Source organism: Chiloscyllium punctatum, chromosome 36, assembly GCF_047496795.1.
Source record: "Chiloscyllium punctatum isolate Juve2018m chromosome 36, sChiPun1.3, whole genome shotgun sequence".
NCBI classification, from domain to species: domain Eukaryota; kingdom Metazoa; phylum Chordata; class Chondrichthyes; order Orectolobiformes; family Hemiscylliidae; genus Chiloscyllium; species Chiloscyllium punctatum.
Genome location: NC_092774.1, coordinates 6,398,258 through 6,401,242, shown reverse-complemented (window position 1 = coordinate 6,401,242; position 2,985 = coordinate 6,398,258). Strand labels below are relative to the sequence as shown.

At 41.7% G+C, this 2,985-nt stretch overlaps 1 gene segment (V, D, J or C); it reads left to right on the top strand.

Annotated features, from left to right (window-relative positions):
• The first annotated feature begins 1,446 nt into the window (after nucleotides 1-1,446).
• Nucleotides 1,447-2,592, top strand: LOC140461092 (T cell receptor alpha variable 19-like). The segment is given in 2 exon segments: nucleotides 1,447-1,498; nucleotides 2,234-2,592. Coding segments are annotated over 2 exon segments (411 nt in total).
• Nucleotides 2,593-2,985: the final 393 nt, after the last annotated feature.

The following is a 2,985-nucleotide window of genomic DNA, read 5'->3' as shown; positions in this document are numbered from 1 at the left end:
ATGCATTGGTACAGACAGTTCCCGAACCAGCCACCCCAGCATCTGGTGATAGCCAAAACAGAAGCTAATCAACGTGAGAGAATCTCCGCGTCAAGCAGTACAGAACAACAAGCACAGTGTCCTAAGTGTGAGAGACACCAGACTTAATGACACCGCCATCTATCTCTGCGCCAATGGGGGCAAAGCTGCTACAAACAGAGGGAGAATCTGAACAAAAACGTACACCGCGTGGGAAGGCCGTAGTGCTGAGTATTAATGATATCATTTCAAAGCTCTATAATTCGATATTAAGGGGAATCCAGTAACAAAACAAGAATACAGCCGAGCAAGATGCAAAGAGTGCCAGAAGTGAAGAGAATTGGAAATCTGGGCGGCGACAAAGCATGCCTATACATGTATGCTTATATTAGTGATAGATGACAGAAAGAGCAGAAATAAAGGAATAACACGTGTAGAAGATAGAATGGTGACAAACCACTGAAAGATAAATGGAAAAATAAGGAGTGTCATGTATCGATGTTAAATATTACATCATGTTAAGTCATAAATCAACCACGAAGGAAAGTAAAGAGGCCTTTCTTTAAACATCATTCACATTTCAATGACAGTTACATCACACAGTCGTCTAAAAAGCTAACCTTACGGTATTACCCCATCAAAACAATTGTTCATTTCCGTGTGGTGCAACATTCTTACCTACCTCCTGCAGTCAAAGCTGTAGTCCCTGTCGTCATCATGTCTTCCTTCCAAAAATATTATAGTATTTGGGTGCTGCAGGCAACTCTGGCATGCATCAATAATACACCTTGAAAATATGGCAGTGAACCATTTTGTCCAGGTGCTGCAATGTATCCAGTGTAGATACCGTGGATACATTTGCTATGGGACAATGGAAAATTAAAGAAATGTCGATAACTATGAATCCGACCAGAAAGTACAGCCAAATCGACATTCCACTCAACTATTTAAGAAATTGAAATGCACATTATTTAAATGGACATCATCACTGTGTTCAAAACACTTAAAAACACTGACCCTCAGCCTGGACTAAAGAAAGTTCTCAAAACGCCAGCGAGCAGTTCTCTTCACTGCAGGACTCCCGTTTCCGACACTCGAACAATGTGGTCTGTGTTCCTTCTCTGACTTCGCCTCATGGCAAATAAAACTGCTAAATGTCATTATTGGTTCAAAGCCTATGGAAGACCCCATTGTCTGGCTAATAAATTCACCGATTTCCTTTCTTTTTTGGCCAACTGAAATGAAGTTCAAGGAGCGTGAAGCAGATTGGTTGAACTGATGAACACAGGGGTTTGACAATCATTGATTCGCACCGGATGCCTTTGTCAACAATGAACCAATGGGCAGAGATCCGGAAATGTTAGCAATTCTTGACGAAAATTATTTCAGCTTCGATCTGCTCACATTCACTCTAATCTCTCGATAACAATGACGCCCGGAGCATTGTGTTTCTTCATCACAGCTGCAGCTGTTCTACCCGGTAGGTTGATCAGTTGAGGATCCTTCTCTTTCAGATCCGCAGCGGCAATTACATTTTACCCAGCAGTTCCTTCACGTTCAGGCAGCGACACATTGTCTCCGAATGAAAATAATTGTAAGGAGCCAATCTTTTGCAGCACCAGCACTATTCAGGATGAGTTAGCAAACGACCCATTTGAAAGACAGTGGAAGATTTAGGCTGGGAATTAAGAAGGACTGGGTCCGTTCAGATACTTTCAGAGAAGCAAGAGCTATAAGCTCACATACCGTCTGCAGTTTTCCCTTCAGGATCGGGAACGAAATGGAAAATGACCTTGTTTGACTCTGTGACCTGTGAACTGAAGGAAGTTTTATTTAATCTGGCAAAGCCCTTTACCAATACAGCCGCCAAAGTTAGCATGAAATTAATTTTTGTTTATCTTCCCTAACTTATTTCGCAGATTATTGTTCAAGGTGACAGGATGACTGAGCATGAGAATAATGAAGTGTTTTCCGTAATTTCCGAATTCTCGTGGAGTCTCTAACTTCAAGTGCTGATCTTGCTCATACTGACCTTTGTGACATAACCTGTATGCTTCTGTCTAAGTTTGTTCTTCTCATTCTATGATCTGTATATACTTCTTTACTATGATCGGCCGACACCTCTGGTAAAGAAAGCTTTTCAGTGCACTGAAAAGCATATGACACATAGTCCATCAATTAAGCAATCAAGTAAATCGATTAATTGATTTTGCAGGACTTTGTCGAGGTGATTCTGTCTCACAGACACCGGCTTCGATCGCAGTAATTGAGGGGGACAATGTCCAGTTGTTCTGTAATTATACTTCAACAAGCAACACACCTTACCTTTTCTGGTACCTACAACATTCCAATGGTTCCATGGAGTTTCTGCTCCGGAGAAGCAAATTTGAAGCGAACACAGAAAGGTTTCAAGGAGACCGGTTTTCCTCGGAGCTCGATCATGTGAACCGCACCATCAACCTGAAAATGGTGAAAACAGAACTGGCAGACTCTGCAATGTATTACTGCGCACTGAGCCCCACGGAGACTCAGGACTGGGCTCACCCTGAACAAAAACTGTCAGGGAGTCACTGAACATGACAGAGTGTCAGGCAAACGGTGAGATCAGGAGAGGACCTGAAATGGTTCCCGAATTCCCAGAAAATCTGATTTTTTTTTTCATTTGAATACATAACTTTATTCGTTATTAATATATTACTGAAATAAGCTAAAGCTGTTAGCTTAGTGAATGAAAAGTGAATACATGATTTCATACCTTTTGGAATGTCGAGAAGTATTCCACGTTTACTGCAATGAGCTATGTAGAAAATGCAGCGACTGGTTACGTCCAACAAAATCCAAAGCATTTGGAGAGGGAAACAATGATCGGTCACATGATTCTGATCGGCCACGTGCATCGCTGGAGCAACCTGAATAGCATCTACTATTTTGTGCTGTATTGATTACTGTCTCTGAAGCTGCATGTTA